The sequence below is a fragment of the Phyllostomus hastatus genome, unplaced genomic scaffold, assembly GCF_019186645.2.
Source record: "Phyllostomus hastatus isolate PE091 unplaced genomic scaffold, TTU_PhHast_1.1 phas_contig_37, whole genome shotgun sequence".
NCBI lineage: Eukaryota > Metazoa > Chordata > Mammalia > Chiroptera > Phyllostomidae > Phyllostomus > Phyllostomus hastatus.
The window spans coordinates 7,351,516-7,369,207 of NW_025333867.1; the positions used below are offsets into that span (position 1 = coordinate 7,351,516).

Below are 17,692 nucleotides of genomic sequence, written 5' to 3' on the forward strand. Positions count from 1 at the left end.
ACAATGCAGTATCGTTTAGTGATAAACAGAAATGAGATATCAAGCCAAGAAAAGACAAGGAGGAAACTTAAATGTAAATTTCTAAGTGAAAGAGAGCAATTGTATGACATTGTGAAAAATGGAGGCAAATAAAATGATCAGTGGTTGCCAGAAGTTTGAGGAGAGGAAAAAGGGATGAATGGGTACAACACAGGGGATTTTTAGGGCAGTGAAACCATTCTGTATAGTACTGTAAAGGTAGTTACATGTCATACATTTTTGTCAAAACCCCTATAATGTACAACACAAAGTGTGAACCCTAATGTAAACTGTGGGCTTTAGTTAACAATGTGTCAATATTGGTTCATTAGTTATAACAAATGTCACACACTAATGCAAGATGTATTTAATAATAGAAGAAATTTGAGGAGGAGGTGATGAGGGAGTAAATATGGAAACTCTGTACCTCTCGTGCAATTTTTCCATAAACATAAAACTGCTTTTAAAAAAACCCAAACAAACCAAAGCTGACTAATTAAAACAACAAATAGGCTTCAGAGTATAAGTACAAAGTTTAAAAGTGTACAGAAAAGATACTAGTTAAGCATATTAATTTTAATATCTATCCAGTGTTTAAACAGTCCCAGCAACACAAAAAAAAATTTTAGTTTTGACACAGCAAATAAAACTGTACAAATATAACCATTACCAACAACATAAATCATTCTTTAGATTTTAACAATTTTCAACAAGGAGAGCTGAGTATTCTATACGAAAATACCATATTATTACTATAATAAGCCTTTGGATAATGTTCATAAGATGATACCAATTAATTAGCAATTACTACAAAGTCATAAAATACATAAAATTATCAGTTGATAACATTGTTCTTTAAAAAGAATATAGAGTACTAATGTCCAGTCCATAAAATGGCAGGTTTAGAGTTGTCCTGTTCAAAATGTCTATTTTAAATACCAATTTAGAAATAAAACTAAGACAAAAAATGTACTATGTGAAGTCACTGCCACAGCAGCTGAATGCATTTGCTCTTCAGAGCGAATGTGAGGGTCAGGGCTGAGTCAACAGTCAGCAGCAACACTGTGCTGCTCTGGGCATCCAGTTGACATCCTCACCCTTACACATCCAGCAGGAGCAGGGAGACAAAAGTGTTTTGCAAGTCTGGTGAACACACATCATAGTTTTAAGAACTTTCTTGATGTGAACATGGGAGAACCCTCACTTGGCTCATTTGGGAGTCATCAAGCCATTGAGTGTGATGTTTAGCATGACTTCGTAGCAGCTGTACTGGTCAAAATTAAACAATAGGTTCTTTTCCCACTAAAATAAGGTGGCATAATTTTGAAATATCTATGTTAAATATAGATTTATATGTTAAGATTTAACATATGTTAGATTTAAATCTATGTTAAATATAAATTTATTTCTAAGAAAGACATCCTGCTCAAGATTGGCATTATAATTGTTTCTGTAATTTCAAAATAGAAACACAAATGATAAATTACCATTCTTCTGCCATCGCCAAAGTGGTAGAGCAGAGTCTTGGCCAATAAGAACTATAACTGACAGCCCGCATCATCCATGGCCTACCTAATTGCTATAAAAAAAAACATAACAAAACCTCTGAGGCCAAATGATGAAATATGAAGTAGTTTATGCAAATATACAACACATGAAAACTAAAACACTAAACACTTCAGGAAGCATTTTTAACAAAAGCTTCTTGTACTTAGTATCTATTAATTTGTACATCAAATACTTGATACTTTGGCAAATAGTTTATTCAATACTTTGTAAAGTCCTAACTAAATGTCGGTCCTACCCATACAAGGGCAGTGAAGCCAATAAAATGCATTTCATTTCTAGGAAAGAAAATAGGGAATGATTTTTGCTCTTCAAAGTGCCCACTATTACATCTGTCTTCCAGAACTCAGTAGCAGACATCCGCAGACGTTTCCCGGGGGCTGTTGCACCAGGCTCCTACCGGTGGCCTCCATACTTGGCCACCCAGTCCGTCCTCCCATGCACTGAGGGAACTGGCTGTGCACGGTTCACAACATTTAGATTCTTGGCTGTAGGATTGTAAGTAGGTCCTGAACATTTCCCCCGACCAGTTTTTGTGTTCCAGGTATATTCTGAAAGAAATCAGGATCAGAAACTAGAATTTTATTTGATAAAATTGAATTCAAAACACAGTGATTCAGCCTTTCATTTTATGGGGAGATTTTGAATTTATCTTTAAAAGATTAATTCAGTAGTCTCTAATAAGAATTTTTTTTAAACATTAAAACCAAAAATTCTAGTGTAGTATTTTGTTGACACCAATTAGAATTTTCAGTAGCTTCAGAGCCATTATTTCTGGTTTATACTCCTGACACTGCTACTCTGTTCTTATCTGGGTTCATGAACTGCTCATCATTTGGATAGGTAACACCCAATTACAATGTTCAAGTTCAATAGGCAATACCCACAGGGTTTGTGACTTTATAAAATTACGCTGTAGTTAATATCTAAATGATATTCAAACACAGTATAACTACAGAAGGGTGTATACAGAATTGTGAATTCTGTAAAGCTCTGGCTTCATGGAACTACATGTTAGATTTCTTTTTAAACATTAAAATGTGGCTTTTAAAGTTAAAAATTTTAATTTTTTATTGGGAAAAAGGATGGATGATAACAGAATCCCTCTAAAAGGTGAGCCATTCCTAGGACCCCAAACCTTCCCATCAAAAGGTTTGTTTTATTCATACATTTGGCTTACTAAAATTGTGCAAAATTTTAAATTGTTAAACATTTGTTATCTGAACAATTTATGTTCAAGCTGCTTGAGCATCTCAAATGGTAAAGCAGTAAATCGCTTCACAGAGAACTTTAATATCTGCAGTTCCTCCATCACCCTCTCCTCACTTCAAACTGCAAGCTAGGTATCAGGTATTCTAAGGAGGGTTATTTAAGCTTTCTATTTGGGATTTAAATATCTTTTCACACTGTGTGTCAGTGGCATTCTTGGAGTAAACTCTGAGTGAATTTTGATATGGTTCTGACTATTTCATATACCCTACCTGTGTGGTTTACCTGTTTTTTTTTTTTGTACTTTCACTGTAAAATTGGGAATGTAGGAGGAAGTTATGGGAGCACGTGGGTCCTGGTGTGCTGCTAACCTCAGCTTAAAGGGAACAAGGCATTAAGTGAGGAACCACCCTGGTGATTAGTCACTGCCTGCTGTGTAGTTTGGTTGAGACAGAGAGGCCAGGACCTCTCCCCTTGGTGGTTTGAAAGGTCATTTCATCCTACTCTTAACTCAAAGGTTTAAAAATTCTCAAAGGTAAAGCTAGCAAAAAGCTATCTAACAAAGGTAGAGACAAAGTATCTAAAAGGGCCAGTTAAGTGCTCCAGGGAAAGCTCTTTAGTTCTAATCAACTGGAACACAGAACAAGCATTGGTCTGTTCAGTTAGTGAGCTCACCCAAGGTTTGCATGTCAAAATGGTCCCATGGACAGAGGAGACAATGTGTGAGGGGATGGGCGTGGAGGAAGGAGAAAAAAAGAGGTCATGAGCCCAGGTGACTCAGAGCAGCAGAAAGGAGACACAGTCTTAGGCTAACATTGGGTGGGCAGTGAGGGGCTTGGAGAATACAAAAAGAGACAAGTTTTTTTCAGGTCAGGGCAACTCAAGTTGGGTCCTAAATATATTTGAAGAAAACTGTGTCCAGACCAAGGTTTGTAAAACTTTCAACGAAGGAATCATTTTGCCAAGAAGGCAAAATGTTGACATTCAGGATTTCTTTCTGAAAAATAATAGTTTTAGGATTCAATAGTTTTGGTAAAAAGTGTAGTCACTGACAAAGGAGCCCAGGCCCCATGGCAGGGCAAGAAATGTCCCTGATTCAGCTGGACCAGGCCCTGCACCTTAGCACTCCCGGAAGCCAGTCAGCCTCTAATCCTTGCTGTGTGTTTACTGTAACAACTGCATGTGTCCTATCAAGGGCATTTAACTTCTTGTAGAAAATGTTTGGTAACAGAAAGGGTGTTTGCCTCTAGTTAAGAATTTCATCAGTGCCACTATACTATATAACTTTTAGCAAGATACAAAAAAGAAAAATACCCTCCATAAAATGGAGATTTTAATACAAGGTGGGGTAAAAGTAGGTTTACAGTTTTTCACATGGAAAATAATACAATAAATAATGAATAATAATGTAAGAATCAACTTTCACATGTAACTGTACACCTTCTTTTGCCCACCCTGTAGTACCTTCTGTAATAGAGTCACTGGGAGGATTAAATGAGTTAATGTCTATAGAGCTCTTGGGTACAGGGCCCTAATGGGCGGCTGCATATGAAAGTCACTCCTCTACCTGGCTAGTGTAGCTCAGTGGATTGAGCACAGGCTCCGAACCAAAGGGTCACTGGTTAGATTCCCAGTCAGGGTACATGCCTGGATTGTGGGCCAGGTCCCCAGTGGGGCCATGTGAGAGGCAACCACATATTGAGTTCTCTCTCCCTCTCTTTCTCCTTTCCCTTCCCCGCTCTAAAATAAATAAATGAAATCTTAAAAAAAAAAGTCACTTCTCAAGTCCTTGTTACCATCAGAACAGGGGATGAGGAGGTTTTAGGAAGTTTGGGATGAGAGATTATAAGGGGAGGGAGGAAAAAGTTAATGACTTTTTTCCTCAAAATTTGAGAGTAAGGAAGAGAAACAGTGGAAAGGGAGACTATGAGAGAAGGGGAAATAGTTGAGTAAACATGGTAATGACCTGGTTTTATTTTCTTGTGGGAAACTGCCACACAAGTGGGAGGACTGGATGACACATCTCTTACAGAACAGTGTTTTCCTAAGGATTTGCATTGACCACTTGCAAATGATTAGTATTTACTTCTTTTTTTTTTTACCTTTCCTCCTATCACCATCTGTAGGAAAATCTGATAAGCAGAATAAATGAAGAGATGAGACGTTATGAGAAAGCATTTAGTTTAAAAAAATGAAAACAGGAATATGCATGATAATATGACAGAATAACTAATATAAAAAGGTTGTAGTATCTTATAAAAATATGTTTAAAAATACCTAATTTCACCTTCTAAGAGCAGGTACTCAGGTAACAAAATAATTTAAAACATTATGATTTTCTGCTTTTACATGAAAAATTGCTACTAAGACATGGCTAATAACTCATAAGTCTGGCTTAAAATACTTGAGGCTTCATAAAAATTATTTCTACATTTAAACATTTTAAATGTTTATATATTGTGTTTTAACAGAGAGATAATGAAGCAATTCTTTTTACAGACAAGATAACTGAGTATTGTTTAAGCAGTTCTACTGTAGTAAGAGATATAAAATTACAAAAGTTCAGCACTTTTTATAATTTCAGCTCCAACAGTGTGAGCTTTTAAGGTTAGCAACTCTAATCAGGAGTTTTAATGTAAGACCCTGGTTAGGATAGTCTATGAGAATACTTTTGGAGTCAAGTTTTAAGTTAAACTATAACTAGTTATCTTATCAAACTTCCAATTATTTGCCTTAATGGCCATTTTATATGCTTTAATGAGGTTATCTATTTTAGATTACAAAAATTTAGAGAACATTCATTGTCAAATCTGGTCAGCTCAAGTACAAAATCACCACCCTCAGTTTTAAGAATGTACCCTTGAATGTGGCTGTCATATGCCTCACCAGTACAGACCAGGTGACCTGGTCAGTCATAACACTGGAGGGTGAAGGAACATAACCTTTCACCACCGGCAAAGCAAAAGTCAGTGCAAGTTATGCCACAGTTGTCTTATACTCTAGAATGGAAACATAGAGGAATGGCCTGTTAACTGACACATCACACAGTCTCAACATTTTTAAGCTTTCACTCTGTACCAGTTAGTGGGCAGGAAGCTCTGAAAAAATGCATCTTCTCATGTCTCATGATGTATGCAACACAGCAGACTGTGGAATTAGACAGACATAAGTTTCTATTGCAGCTCCACCATTTTTTTCTAGCTGTGTGACGTCAGGTAAATTACTTAACTGTCAGTTCCCTCCTCCGCAAAGGAGGTCTACCTCATCAGGTCATTGTGAGGATTAAATCTGCATATCTGGCAGAGAGTTACCACTTACAACAATTAGAGGTAGCTCTTACAATTATTGGACTTTCAAACCACAGCTCTGGATGGAAACCAGGGCATTTTTCCAAAACCAATTAGAACTGCTGTCAATAATGTGAGACTAATTTAAGTTCACTGGGGAAAAGTGACTGTAGAAACCTTAAAATGCTCCTTTCTGATCATAATTCCCAAAAACTGTATCTAAAATTGTTCTTACCTGAAGCTGTTGCACCGAGAGGTGCTAAGTGGATCCTCTGGCCAGCTGACCCCACTTCTTTTTTGAGAAAGGAAGGAATATATCTTGACGGACTGTAAGTTGCATAATTTCCAAGATTTCCTAGTAATGTATCACATAAAGTTTCATTGTCAGAAGGCAAATATTTTAAAGCACCAGAGAGTAACACTGAATTCTACCCCTACTAATTCTAAATTCTACTTTTTGAGCAGCTACTATATTTCAGGCACAGCACTATGGTTTAACAGATATTCCTGTTCAGTCCATATAACAACCCTTGTAGATGCATGTTATTATCCACACCTTGTGGCTATTAGAACTTGCCTAAGTTCTCACAGTGAGTGATTGAGCTAGAATCAGAATGCAAGGCTGAGTTCTCCCTGAACATAGCAGTTTTTTATGGTCCCAGTTCCTAACATGGGGGTATTTCCTGCCAGGAAGCCCCCACCTCTGTGGTGCTCTCTGTGCTCATCTTTCTTCTGTAAAATCACAGTAAAGTGCACCTGTCCTCATAGGGTTGTTGTAGGGATTGAACGAGATGTATGCAAAGCACTTGGCACAGAATCTGGTGTTCAGCAAGTGTCAGCTGCCATCCTCCTCGAATCGTCATCATCTGCATCGCTATTAGTAAATGACCCATCTAGAGGCAATCTAGGGGTGGGGTGAAAGGGAAGAATCTAAAGCAGGAGACCAGTCAGGCAGTCACTGCTAGAGCTGAAATGAGAAATCATAAAGGTCTGAACTAACACAGTCATAGAGGGGATGGAGAAGAGGGGAACTGAGCGGGTACATGGGACAGGTGGGGTAGGGAAAAAGATATACAGGGTCCAGCACAAATAACATCCCTTTTTACTACAAAATCTTTTATTACAAAATCATGAGCATGTAATTCTGTAACATAACAGTATCACATTCAAGCACACCATTTGACATTTTAGGTGAAATGTTCAAATTAAATCTATAAATTATTACACCCACATTATTGCCCTACCATCCACACTCACGCAGGCCTCACTTCTGCTGGACCCTGTATATTTGACCTTTAAGTGACTAACAACAATATGAGGAGACTCAGGTTTGGGGAAAGATATTGTGCCTGTGGACATTCAAGTCGCAGAGGTGGAGCAGGCTGGGAGCCTTGGAATGATCAAGTATGGTGCTCATGGGGCTGTTGGTTTGGCAGAGTGATCTCAGAGGGACTGCAAGATGAGCTAAGACCAAGAATAGAGAACTCCAGGGAACACCAGCGTTAAGGGAAATGAACGGACCCGGTGGGGCAGAGTGAATAGAAAGGTAGATGGTAGGAAGAACAGGGTCTGAAAATTCAAGAGAATGCAGTGTGTGAAGACAGAAGGAATAATAAGTGAGGCACAGAGGCCAAGGGACCCATTGGATCTGGCCACTAGAATAACTCCAGGACTTTGCAGGAGTTGTTTCAATAATCTAGAGATAAACCACAGTGAGTTGAGCAGCCTGGAAATATGAGGAAAAATGAATACAACTGCTCTTTCAAGAAAGCTAGCTTTGCCAGAAAGGAGACAAGCTGGTCACAGAAAAGGTGATACAGTGCTGATAGTTTTGGTAGCTTCAAAGACCTGTTCATTTGGTAGCTACCACCAAAGCATTTTTACACGACATTATTTGTTCCCAAGTATGGACTCTGACCTTCTGTGTCCCTGATGTCTGTCATGATGCTATGCACAGTAGACTGTCAATAAGTGTCTGCTCTTGAACCAAACAACAATATTACTTATCAGACTTTAATGGATTTTGCACAGTAAATGTTACCAGTTTATACAATTTTTAACATTGCTGAATCTTGTATAAGTGCAGCTGCCTATTTTGATCTTTCTTTTCCCTCCAGTACTCATTTTAAATCTCAAATCAGTCCTTTTCTTCAAGACTCTTTGAAAGGAAGTTCAAGGCAGTGACCACATTCAATAGCAACTTCAGACCATCTCTCTCATTCTCATCCTCATCATCAGAGCAAACACTTATTCAATGCTTACTGTTTGACAAAAACCCTAGGAATGGTTATATAATACTACCTGGGTAAATACGATTTCCTCCATTTTACAGATGGGGAAAGTAACTTAACTCAGGGAGACTACATAACTCGTCCAAAGTCGCAAGGCTAGTGAGTAGCAGAATGGGGCATGCTGGACTCTAAAAGCCACGCACTGAACAGTTCTAGGAGGCTGCTTCCTATTGGAGAAAGAAGCTGCTAAGGCAAAATGTGTAGAAAATGAAGTCTTCTTAAATTACTTCGGCTTTATGTTTGAAGTACCTTGTGAGCTGCAAATTTTTGGTTGGAGCCAATAGTCCATACTGTTTAAAGTACCAACACCAACTCTCTAGGAAATCCACCATTTCTATTAACCTGGGTATCTTTTTCTTTTAAATGATTGTTAATGCTTAAGAAATAAGTTTCAGAACTTGAAAAAATTCCAGGAATATCTATTACAAAATTAGAAAATATCCTTTTCAATAGATTTACTTGATTTGTATAAATGTCATTATTAATTTAAGAAGACAAGCATGGAGCTTTTTGAGAGCAAATTAGTCTCAGAATGCCAACTACTGAAGAAAGATGTTCTTGATGTGGAATGTGTCTCCTTCTCCTGGGCCTGGTCTGACTCCTAAAAGTAGGAGACCTTGGCCTTCATAATGGCCTTTCATGACAAGATTTGGGGTAAATGTTGACAAGAAAATTGAACAAGAGATTCAAAGAACAAGATGTACTCATCTATAATGCCCAGAAATTACCTTGTGGGTCCTCTAATTTTTCAGGATAACTTTCACTGCATGATAGTTTTTCAATTGGTTTAATTATGCTTTCTTCTAAATAGAAGGCAGATTGGAAAGAAAGAATAATAGGGAGAATATTTTAAGAAAAGCAGAGAAAAATGAATTAGATGATTAGGGAAAAGATCCAGAAAGAACTCTTTATATGAAAAATACTTCTGATGTTCTCACAGCTTTCATTTGGTGCCAATCTTTCATTCCCCAAGACTCAAAGTTGTAGTGTTATCATTTAAACTCATTCATCAGTTGGTTCAGTAAATATTATTTTTAAAAAACTGAGGAAAAGTTAGTAAATTCAAGTGTCACAGTGTTTGATATTTCTGCACTTAATAAATGGGTAAGTTGAGTCTTCAGTGTGCCTGGAAAACTTGAAAAATGCTCCAAGGTGTGTAGATGTCACCTCATAATGACTCAATTGCTAGAGAGTAATCCTCAAATGTTTTTGATTGAAAACCACCTATATATTTTTTTAAAAAACCCTCTTTACTTCTTCATATACTTTAAACTGATATCTAAAGTTTTTCATTATAAGTTTTACAGTTCTAAAAGATTTCTGGCATGTTGTAATTATAGATATTTAAAAATAAAACTATTACATCTCTTTAAATATAACCAATGGAGTCTATATACCATAGCGATTTTTTATTTAAACTTTTTATTTATTAATTTTAGAGAGAGAAGGGGAGGGGGAGAGAAACATCAATTAGTTGTTCCACTTATTTATGCATTCATTGATTGTTTTCTTATGTGCCCTGACCAGAGATCAAACCCACAGCCTTGGAGTATCAGAATGATGCTCTAACCAACTGAGTACCTGGCCAGGGCTATACTGATTTTATGTCTACCAATATTAACCTAAGAAACACATGAATAGGTTTTATCTTTAACAGCTGGAAATTTCACAATAATCTCTTTTCTCTCTAGAGTTTTACTTTCATTCATAACTTAACTCCCAAATAATAATTTTAGGCTTAAAAGTCTTTAAACTGATCACTCAAAATGCATAAATTGAAACCTTAAAAAATTTCTTGTAACATAAGCATATTGAAATACTCTTCTGGATTAAGTTAGTTATAATTACAATGATTCATTATATATAATTAATGAAAAAGTATCTAAATTTTGATTACACATGAAAAGTTATTTGGGGGGAATTCATCTATTAATGAGAAAATGGGACCTTTTTCAAGTAGTTCATGTAACCATAAATGACATTACTTATTGCTAAAACTAGACAGTGTTCAACACTTATTCTATTGCCTTTTTTTCCCCCCATTTTTAAAGATGGAAGCACTGGAGAACCTTGTCAATGTCAACAAGAAGTTAGGAATGAAAAGTGTTTTGCTACAGCTTCATCACTGTAGTCATTGCACTTTATGAGAAGTTATAGACCAAAAATCACATAGTGACCTCACAAAAAGTGATTTTTAATTATCTCTCAGCTAATAACGCAATTAGGTTCTCCTTCGATTTTTTTAAAGAACTGGAAACCACTTTACTTAACAAGGATTTGTTCCCCAATCACTTTCTCAATACTGACACCAAATTAATGAAACTGTCCCTTTCATTAGGTAACCCAGGTGTTTTTATTTTTTACACTTTGGGGAAATAGGAAACACACCATGGTAAACAGTGAGAAGTCTTCTTTTCTTTTGTAAGGTAGGAGAACAGAAACTCTTGTTCAGGCAGATTCATTTTAGGATATAATCCACATGGAAGTTGTGATCTGGCACATGATTCCCTTAAAACTATCTGTGCTCAAGTACCAGTTGGAAAACCTTTGTGTTCCCCCAGGGGTATCTTGGTTGCAAGGAGGCAGCTGCAATGTATTTAAAAGTAAAAATCTGCAGAAGAAAAACAATGAAAATTTATACTTTAAATGTACTCTTGCTTTACCTGCATTATGCCTTTTGAAAGCAAGTTCTGCACCAATGGGTCCCAATGACTTAGGAAATAACTGATTATTCCAAGTATACGGGCTCATATCCTTTCCACTGGCTATGAAGGACACGTTCTTAGGATTTACACCTTGGAAGAACAAAACAGTCATTTCAAAGTTTACTTGAACTTTGTGATCATAAACTTGAAGGAAAAACATATTTATTACATATTCAAACAAAGATTAGGAATAACTTGAGGGAAGAATGGAAAAAACTTTTGGTTACAGTGTAGCAAATACTTCCTTTTTTATGAACCCTAATGCTCTCCTAAGTCCTAAGTACAATAACCTAAAATCCTCCCAGTATATTTTATACACATAAGATAGTTTCTCTAACAGAAGTAATAATTAAACATGTCTTGCTAAGTGGTAAAAATTAAGGTGGAACAAAAACTTTCTTCAAAAAGATATTTCCAAGTCATTCACTTATTTTGAGTGTGTACTCCGTGCCGGGTCCTTGAGGAACACTTAGTGCAGCTGGGGAAACAGACCTGTGACCAAGAACTCGGGGAACCAGAGAAGTTCAGAAGCAGATGCATGAAGACCTATCTGTGAAGTCTGCTTGTGTATTAGACCCAGTAAAATCTAAACAGTTAGATTATTTATGATTTTCTGAAATCTAAGATGTGGAGTCAACTTCAGACTTTGGTGCTAATGGTCAAAGTAGTGTTGTTACCTACTTTTAAAAGATTTGAAAATTTCCTGACTTGCTTTCTTTTACTGACAATTAAATTGTATTCAACTTATGAGGTGCTAGAGACATCAAAGTCTAAGCCTCTGGGTGATACAGGCCATGTTTTCTCCAGCTACCATTAATGTAGGGAGTCAGCAGCTATTTCCAGGTAGTATGAACTTCTGCTTTTCAAAGAGGGAATTCCTTAGCAGGGTTTCACATATAAGAGATACCTATTAATATCCTTGTTTTATAGCCAGAAACAAGCTTCTGTACTGAGTTTCAAGATTATCTGCCATCAGTTTTCTAAGGAAATACTCCGTGAGATAAATAATTTCTGTTTCTTATATGATATATAAGCTCCTTATGGATTTTGGTTTTTAATAGAACACCTACAAATAGAATTATAATAGGCTGTTACCTGACAATAAAGAAAATGTACTAGCTAGCAATTATTCATATTAAAAACATTTTTACAATAAAAAAGTTTTTATCCAAAAGCAAAGTACAAGGTAGAGTGAAAAACTAAAAATCTCTTTAAGTGAACGGTTTTCATAAACACAGTTCAACAACAAAAAAATGGGCCCTGAATATTTAAATTATTTTGTTAATCTAGTTAGCCTTGCAATATACCTTTTTTATAGTAAATATATACACTACTGAAGATAATGGCTTTAATTTTATGTCTTAAGATTCTTTTTTGAAAATAAATATAATATGGAATTTGAAATCATTTATGTATTAGTTTATAAGTTTTTACTGGGCACCTTCTGTATACCAAGCACTGTATTAGAGAGAAGTAGAAATTAACACACTATCATGCCTCACCTCAAAGGAGATTCAAAAGTCAGTTAGCAAATATTTACTGAGCACATGCCATACGTCAGGCAGTGTGTGTGGCACAGGAGAAAAAGTGGTGAACAAAAGAGAAGTTTCTCCCTTTTGGCTCTTACAATGAGAAGGGAGACATTAGTAGTTATGAATCATTAGGTAAATAATTAGCAGTGTGCAGACTGTTTAGAAGAATTTGGTGCTGAAGGGGCAAATAACAGAAGCAACTAAGCTTGTCTTTCTTCAAAAAAAGTAATTTTCAGCTGAAATGTGAATCATGATTAGAACCCGGTAGGGATGAGGAGTATGTTCCCGGGAGAGGCAACAGTGCTGCGGTGGACCTGAGATGGGCAAGGACCCAGAGAGGTTTAATATGCATGGAGCGAGCCTGGGGTGTGGCACAGAATGAGGCTGGAGAGAGCTCAGGGGTCAGGTCATGGGAATTTGTGTGTTAAGAAATTTTAAATGAGTAGTGGTGATAGGTACAGAAATGATACGGGACATTGAGTACACAGGGTGGAAGGAAGGACATTAAGTGACAAAGGGACTTGGGAAGGATCCACAGACTAGGGTTCAAAAGTGCTATGGAGTGTGCTGATCTTCCTGTTAGTGTGGTGGCATCGAGCTGGAGAGTCCTGGTTGTGGGAGCCACCTGAGGGCAACCACAGGACTTCACTGAGAGATGTTAGTGCTTCTACTGCATGCTCTACTTGCAACTACCTTGCAAAAAAAAAATAAGCACCTAAGGCTTACAGGGTGAGCTGATGATTGCAGTCCCATTGTAAGTAACAGAAAACAGAATTTCAAAGTCTTGCTCCATACAGTCAGTAGCTGGCCAATAACCGACTCTTGCATCTCTTTCCCTGAAGGCTAGTGTCACAGATCTGCCAATCCTTGTAGTGCCATGTCATGCTGCCCTAAAATTACATGGTACATTTCTAGAGCTCCCATGACCCTAGAGATTGATGCTTAATACGACCTTTTATGCTTGAATTTATAGTACAAAAAGAAGGCCAGCAGGGAGAATTTTTACTTTTTATTCCTGAAGATACTCCACTATAAAAACAACTTTGGATCACAGATGAGAATGATCACTTCTCATTTGGGTCTCTACCTTCCAAAGCTGCTGGCTCACATTAGGTGCTCAATAAATGTTTGTCCAAGTGACTGAACTGAGCTCAATTCTACTTTCAAATTTCACCCAGCTCTAGAAGGCCATCTTCAAGACAAAAAAGTGCCAGTAGGGTAACAGAAAGGCTCAAGTATAGATTTCAAATAATTCTTTCTAATTTTGAGTCTAATTATTAAATCTCAATTACAGCCATACTTTTGACCAAAAATAGTTTTCAGAATTTGTCAGCTCTTTCTGGTTAAAAAGGAAACAATCAGATTAAGTCTGATATCCTGAAATATGTTTCTGAACCACATTAGCAGGCAAAAGTATGAAAATGGGGTGCTTTGGATCCATTTATCTTCTGAGAAAAATTTACAGTAGCCTTTCCTGCCACCAGAGAGCTCACTTCTATAGCTACAAAAAATATACTGATTTGCTTAACCAAAAAAAGGACAGGAAAAAGTGCCTCCCATGAATCTGTGTTCTGTCAAGTTTCTTACACCCCTGCTTGTGCAGTCAGATCAGAACTCCCTCATGGTTTCAACACCAAAATTTACAAACCTACTGGTATCTAACAGATTACAACACAAGTATCCTTGTTCCTTTTAAATGTACACCCCATCTCTTATGGTTTTAATCCCAACTCTTCTCACCTTCCTAAGCATTACAGTGCCTCATTCATTCCCCTCCTCTTCTGCCATGATCAGTTCCTCCCTCTGGAAGTGATCATTCCCATCCACATGCAAACCTGCTCCAAAAGCACCACCCCTGCCACCCCCACTCTGGTGTGGCTCTATTTCTAAACTCCTCTTCACAGCCAAATGCCACCAAAGAGTTGTCTACATATAAGATGATTTCTTTCTTTCTTAAAAAAAAAAATAACAGTAGGAGATTTCTGGTCAAGGTGGCAGCACAGGTAAACACAGCAAGCCTCCTTACACAACCACAGTAAAATTACAACTAAAATATACAACAACCATCACTCAGAGCCGTCAGAAATTGAGCTGAATGGATATGAAATTAAAGAAACCACATCCATCCAGACTGGTAGAGGCAGAGACACAGAACAGGCTGGTCCCACATCCATGTGGGGTGGGTAAAAATTTGGGAAGGATACCTCCAGAACGAGAAGTCCCAGCCCCACACCAGGTCCCGCAGTCCAGGGTTCCAGTACCAGGAAGATTAATCTCCATAACTTCTGACTGCAAAAACCAATGGGGATTGAGTTGGTGGAAGAAACTTCTGGAGTCCAAAGCAGTTCTTCTTAAAGAACTCCCACAAGGACTTACTCAGACTCACTCCCTCTGAGCTCCAGCACTGGGGTAGAAGCTTGAAAGGCACCATGGCATACAAGGAGGAACTGAAGTGTCTGGCATCAGGGTGAGAGCAGGGGGACAGCTTTTTCCCAGAGAGAAAGATGACAGAGGCCATTGTCCCTTTTCTGAGCTCCCCGCTCTGAGCCACAGGGGCAGCAGGTGAGTGCCTTCTCTGAGATTCCACCCATTTCGCTAAAACTGTACCACCATGGAGATCCCCTGAGAATCTGACCCACCCAATGTACAGGCTGACCCAATCTGTTAACTGTGACTTTTCCATATGAATGGCTGGTCTTGGCTCATGCTTCAAAACTACATAAATCCTATCAAACACGACATAGTTGGCCTTACTAAGCCTCCAGCCCCTGTGCCTCTTGCTAAGTGGTTCCAGGCCCAGCAATAGCAGCAGACTGCCTAGATTCACAGCTTGGCCTTGCCTGGGAATCTCCAAGGCTGGCATGATTAGCAATCATCTCAGATTGCTTTATAACCCAAGCAGGGTGGCCCTGGGCAAAACACAGGTGGGGGCTGACCTTGGCCAGCACCACCCAGGCAACCCCAGAACCAGTGCACCCAGTATACAACTAAGACCATGCTGGAGCACCACAACCCTGCCCTTGCACAGCTGACCCTCCATGGAGGATGGACAGTGGTCACAGCCAGTACTTGAAGCTGACTGGCCTGGGTAAATCCCTCCCATTGACCTGCCAGCAGCAACCAGGGCTCAACTACAAGAGGAGGGTGATTCAGCCCACATGAAGGGCGCACCTCGAGTACAGCTTGGGTGATAAGGGAGGCTGTGCCATTGAACCATACAGGACACCTACCACATTAGGCCATGCTACCAAGACAGGGAGTTACAGCAGCTCTACCCAATACATAGGAACACAGGAAGGCTGCCAAAATGAGGACATAAAGAAACATGGCCCCCCCGCAAAAAAAAAGATCAAAACTCCAGAAAAAGAACTAAGCAAAATAGAGATAATTAATCTATCAGATGCAGAGTTCAAAACATTGGTAATGAGGATGCTCAAAGAACTTAGTGTGGAACTCAACAGCATAAAAGAGATCTAGTCAGAAATGAAAGATATGCTAACTGAAACAAAGAACAATTTATAGGGAAACAACATAGAGTGGATGAAGCTCAGAATCAAATCAATGATTTAGAACATAGGGAAGGAAAAAAGAAACCAATCAGAACAACAAGAAGAAAAAAGATAAAAAAAAAACCCAAAACAAAAAAAAAATGATGATGCTGTAAGCAGCCTCTGGGACAATTCAAGTGTTCCAACATTCACAGCATAGGATTGCTAGAAGGAGAAGAGAAAGAGCAAGAAATTGGAAAGCTATTTGAAAAAGTAATGAAAGAAAACTTCCCTAAGTTGGTGAAGGAAATAGACATACAAGTTCAGAAAGCACAGAATCCCAAACAAGGCAGATGCAAAGAGGCCCCACTCCAAGACACATCATAAGTAAAATGCCATAAAAAGAGAATGTTAAAAGCAACAAAAGAAAAGAGTTAGTTACCTACATGGGACTTCCCATAGACTTTCAGTTGATTTCTCAAACACTGTAGGCGCAAAGGGACTGGCAGGAAATATTCAAAGTCATGAACAACAGAGACCTACAGCCAAGATTGCTCTACCCAGCAAAGCAATTATTTAGAATTGAAGGGCAGATAGACAGCTTTCCAGTCAAGAAAAAATAAAGGAGTTCATCATCACCCAACTATTACTATATGAAATGTTGAAGGAACTTATTTAAGAAAAAGAAGATCAAAACTATGAAACATAAAATGGCAAAAAATACATATCTATCAACAATTGAATCTAAAAAACAAACTAAGCAAACAATAACAGAGAAAGAATCATGCATATGGAGAGTGTTTTGATGGTTGCAAGATGCATGGGTGGTGTGGGTGACTGGGTGAAGAGCTGAGGGGATTAAAATGTACAAATACATAGTTACAGAACAGCCATGGGGATGTAAAGTACAGTACAGGAAATGAGTAGCCAAAGAACTTATGCTCATGACTCATGGAAATGAATGGGGACCAGTAGGGGACCAGTTTGTTTCAGTCTGGCAAATGTGACTCAGCTCTGTGTGGAAAACCTACAGAAGCGAAGTGGTGGACAGGAGCCAGACCTTCAAACCGAGTTTTCCCGCAGGAATCAGGCCTAGAAAATGCATACTGATTGTTATGGCTTGCTCTTGCTAAAACTCCATCACCCTGCTCTAAAATAACAAATGTGTATCGTCTATCTTCAAGGTAATTTCCAAAGCCTGTGTGAATTCACCCAAGGACAGAGCTAATCAGCTCGGTGCCATTCCCCTTTGCATGTTATTTTCATTTCCTTGATTGTACCTAAAGTGTAGACAACAATATTCTATGTAATAGACAATAAATCTTTTTCTGGTGTAAGCCCCAAGAAAAACAATAAAAGCCTGTTTAAGCAAGGGTCGGTGCACTCTCTTTTTGAGAGAGTGGCTGAGGCACTCATAGGCTTTCTCTCCCCTTGAGAGAGTAGCTGTGCTGTTCCCTTTTTCCCCACAGGATTATTGTTGCCTGTGCATTTATTTTCTCTTTCAGACACAACAAGGCAGAACTCTGCTGGCCAGAGTCTGCCACAAATAATGGTTGGGGGAATTGCCTGAGGGGGTCGGGGGTACTGGGTGAAGGA

The 17,692-nt window shown here is 38.3% G+C and overlaps 1 protein-coding gene across 6 annotated transcripts in view; it reads right to left on the reverse strand.

Annotated features, from left to right (window-relative positions):
* Positions 1-370: 370 nt before the first annotated feature.
* Positions 371-17,692, reverse strand: part of MAK (male germ cell associated kinase) — a 105,461-nt gene continuing 88,139 nt past the window's right edge. For 3 of the 6 annotated variants that reach the window (XM_045841625.1, XM_045841626.1, XM_045841623.1), the window contains exons 12-15: positions 11,035-11,166; positions 6,316-6,435; positions 4,896-4,925; positions 371-2,135 (exon numbers count right to left, since the gene is read on the reverse strand). In XM_045841625.1, coding sequence (XP_045697581.1) covers positions 1,981-2,135; positions 4,896-4,925; positions 6,316-6,435; positions 11,035-11,166 — 437 coding nt within the window. In that variant the 3' untranslated portion in view covers positions 371-1,980. Of the gene's footprint in view, positions 2,136-4,759; positions 4,926-6,315; positions 6,436-11,034; positions 11,167-17,692 lie in introns of all 6 variants that reach the window. The other 3 variants (XR_006786010.1, XM_045841628.1, XM_045841627.1) reach the window with 3 other exon arrangements.